General features: G+C 41.2%; 1 protein-coding gene across 1 annotated transcript in view; it reads right to left on the bottom strand.

Annotated features, from left to right (window-relative positions):
* GSR (glutathione-disulfide reductase) overlaps nt 1-2,970 on the bottom strand; it is a 58,035-nt gene that overhangs the window by 38,571 nt on the left and 16,494 nt on the right. Inside the window, exon 3 of the mRNA XM_017535958.2 lies at nt 1,553-1,641. Within this exon, the coding sequence (XP_017391447.1) occupies nt 1,553-1,641 (89 nt within the window). The remainder of the gene's footprint in view (nt 1-1,552; nt 1,642-2,970) is intronic.

Genomic DNA, 2,970 nt, shown 5'->3' on the forward strand with positions numbered 1-2,970 from the left:
TGGTATCTTTTCAAAAAAATAAACTTGTACCAGTCAACACAAAATTTACTACCATAACTAGTTTAAACTATGTGAAACCACCTTATAATTAATTTATATAATTAATACTGTCATAATTGCATGGCTCCAAATAAAATAGGTTCCAAAAAGTATGACTAATAGGAAAGGAAATAGTTGAGGGAAAATATCCCAGAGAAAAAAAGTCTTCCTAAGACAGAAAGAAAAAACATCTACCTATACCAGGGAGTGGATTTCAAAAAAGCTTCTTGGAATTAAACTCAGGTATGCATCACTGATGAGATTAGGAGATTTGCTTACATAATACCAAAAAGATGACAATTTAAAATGGAATGTCATTAACAAAAGGTGGTAAGCTTGAGATTATAACATGTTGAAAATACATTCAAATGAGAGGTAAAATTCTTTGCAAGTATAAGCAAGAGGCAGCTTTAGAAATAAGAGTTGCTGTTTCTTCCTCTTTGTCAAGGATAACAAAATGAATTCATTCAATGTGACCTGCACCACAGATGTTAATACCAAAAAAATCACTAACATGATACAGAAAATCCATGAGCCCACAGAATGTAAGAAGATTGGATTCAACAGTTTGGTTTGTTGGCTGGGTCTTCCTGCTGAGAAAAAAACTATCCTGTGGTATAGATGACCAAACTAAATTACCAGGCCATGGCTGAGCTTGGAGGCTCATGCCTGTAATCCCAGCATTTTGGGAGGCCGAGGTGGGTGGATCACCTGAGCTCAGGAGTTCGAGACCAGCCTGGCCAACATGGTGAAGCCCCATCTCTACTAAAAATACAAAAATCAGCCGGGTGTAGTAGCAGGCACCTGTTATCCCAGCTACTCAGGAGGCTGATTAGGGAGAATCGCTTGAACTCCAGAGACAGAGACTGTGGTGAGCTGAGATGGAGCCACTACACTCCAGCCTGGGAGACAGAGTGAGACTCCATCTCAATCAATCAATCAATCAATCAATAAAAATAAGGAATTAAAANAACCCAGGAGGCGGAGGTTGCAGTGAGCCGAGATCGCGCCATTGCACTCCAGCCTGGGTAACAAGAGCGAAACTCCGTCTCAAAAAAAAAAAAGAAACAAATGAAGTTCTGATACATGCTACAACATGGACAAACCATGAAAACAAAACACACAAGACATAAGGGAACAAATATTGTATAATTCCACTTTTATGAGGTTCCTAAAACTGGCAAATTCACAGAGACAGAAAGCAGAGTAGAGGTTCCCAGGGGCCAGGGAGAGAAAAGAATAAGGAGTTAGTGTTTAATGGGTTGAGTTTCTGTTTGGGGTGGCAGAAAAGTTCTGGAAGTGGATAGTGGTGATAGCGGTGACGACTGTACAACAATGTGAATGTGCTTAATGGCACTCAATTGTGTACTTAAAAATGGCTAAACTGTAAATCTCATATTGTGAATATTTACCTCAATTCCTCCCCCATCCCTAAAAAAGTTTATGGCTCACTTAGTTATGAAAGAAAAATATCTACACTTGGAAACTGAACCCTCTGAGTGTTGACACTTACCGCCAATTGAATTTACCCTCACAACTTGGAAAGCCATAATCACTGTGATCATGCATGAATTCAGAGTGGACAGCTGTGTTCCACATTACCTGTTTAAAAAATAAATAAATAAAAGATCCAAAACAGCAGTGCATGAGTCCTCAGGGAAAAAAGGAGTCATAAATGAATGGTAACTAGGTAACAGCAGATAAAAATACTGCCCTTTAAATTAAAAACAAACCTGGCTGGCCACAGTGGCTCACACCTGTAATCCCAGCACGTTGGGAAGCCAAGGCAGGTGGATCACTTGAGGTCAAGAGTTTGAGACCAGTCTGGCCAATATGGCAAAATCCTATCTCTACTAAAAATACAAAAATTAGCCAGGCATGGCAGCGCACACCTGTAGTCCCAGCTACTTTGGAGGCTAATGTGCGAGAACCACTAGAACCCTGAGAGCAGAGACTGCAGTGAGCCAAGATCACACCACTGCACTACAGCCTGAATGACAGAGAGACTCGGTCTCAAAAAAAATAATAATAAATAAAATCTACTACATCTTGCTAACTTAAAACTATTTGTTTGTTTATTTATTTATTTATTTATTTATTTATTATTTTGAGACAAAGTCTTGCTCTCTTGCACAGGCTGGAGTGCAGTGGTGCAATTTCTGCTCACTACAACCTCCACCTCCCAAGTTCAAGCAATTCTCCTGCCTCAGCCTCCTGAGTAGCTGGGATTACAGGCGCATGAGACCATACCCAGCTAATTTTTATATTTTTCGTAGAGACAGGGTTTCACCATGTTGGTCAGGCTGGTCTCGAACTCCTGACCTCGTGATCTGCCTGTCTTGGCCTCCCAAAGTGCTGCAATTACAGGCATGAGCCACTGCACCTGGCTAACAATTTTTTGTTTATGTGCCATGATTCGGATAGAATTTTTTTTTAAGAGATAAGGGGAAAGATATTAAAAACAGACTAAAAAGAAACAAAAAACAAGGCCAGGCACAGGGACTCATGCCTATAATCCCAGCACTTTGGGAGGACAAATGAGGTCAGGAGTTTGAGACCATCCTGGCTAACATGGTGAAATCCCGTTTCTGATAAAAATACAAAAAAGCAGGGCACAGTGGCTCACACCTATAATCCCAGCACTTTGGGAGGCTGAGGCAGGCAGATCACTTGAGGCCAGGAGTTTGAGACCAGCCTGGCTAACATGGTGAAAATATCCTGTGTCTACTAAAAATACAAAAATTAGCCAGGCATGGTGATGCATTCCTGTAATCCCAGCTACTTGGGAGGCTGAGGCTGGAGAATCATTTGAACCCAAGAGGCAGAGTTGCAGTGAGCCAAGATTGCGCCACTGCACTCCAGCCTGGGCTACAGAGCCAAACCCCATCTCAAAAAAAAAAAACAAAAACAAACCCTGGACCAGGCTGGGAA

This window comes from Cebus imitator, unplaced genomic scaffold (genome assembly GCF_001604975.1).
Source record: "Cebus imitator isolate Cc_AM_T3 unplaced genomic scaffold, Cebus_imitator-1.0 Scaffold5, whole genome shotgun sequence".
In the NCBI taxonomy this organism is placed as follows: Eukaryota; Metazoa; Chordata; class Mammalia; order Primates; family Cebidae; genus Cebus; species Cebus imitator.